Source organism: Fonticula alba (assembly GCF_000388065.1).
Source record: "Fonticula alba strain ATCC 38817 unplaced genomic scaffold supercont2.4, whole genome shotgun sequence".
Lineage (NCBI taxonomy): Eukaryota > Rotosphaerida > Fonticulaceae > Fonticula > Fonticula alba.
The window spans coordinates 2512861-2513371 of NW_009242974.1; the positions used below are offsets into that span (position 1 = coordinate 2512861).

Genomic DNA, 511 nt, shown 5'->3' on the forward strand with positions numbered 1-511 from the left:
GGGGGGGCAAGAGGCAGTGCAGGAGTGGATGGATGGATGGAGGAGGCAGCGGGAGAGGGAGAGAGAGAGAGAGAGAGAGGAAGGAAGGGGGATGGGGCTCCAGTGTAGGCCGACAAAGGTGGTGGGAAGATCTGTCCTGGCCCGGGTCAGGGCGCTGTGGGCTGGGGGGGCCTCTTGAAGGGGCGATCGCCCACGGGGGCGCGCGCTCTCGCGCGGAGGGGCGTCCGGCGACACCATCGTATTGAGCCCGGCCGTGTGCGTGAGCGTCTGCATGAGTAAGGGCTACCACCGGATGAGCCGACGGATTCAGGGGGTCTGTCTGTGGGAACAGGCTGAGCGCTCATGCCTCCGGCCCGCCGGCCTGCCCCCCCCCCCCCCCCCCCCGCGGGGTGCCAAGGGGTGGGATGCCGGCCCGGCGATCTGGAAGCCGGAGATTTTGGGGCCGATCCCCCGGTGTGCTGCCAAGGGCAGACGCGTTATGCTTCACTAATGGCTCATTCGGGGCGCCTTG

General features: G+C 68.7%; 1 protein-coding gene across 1 annotated transcript in view; it reads left to right on the plus strand.

Annotated features, from left to right (window-relative positions):
* Window positions 1-271: 271 nt before the first annotated feature.
* Window positions 272-511, plus strand: part of H696_03090 (hypothetical protein) — a gene marked incomplete at both ends in the record, with an annotated part of 4682 nt that continues 4442 nt past the window's right edge. Inside the window, one exon of the mRNA XM_009496980.1 lies at window positions 272-313. Coding sequence (XP_009495255.1) covers window positions 272-313 — 42 coding nt within the window. The remainder of the gene's footprint in view (window positions 314-511) is intronic.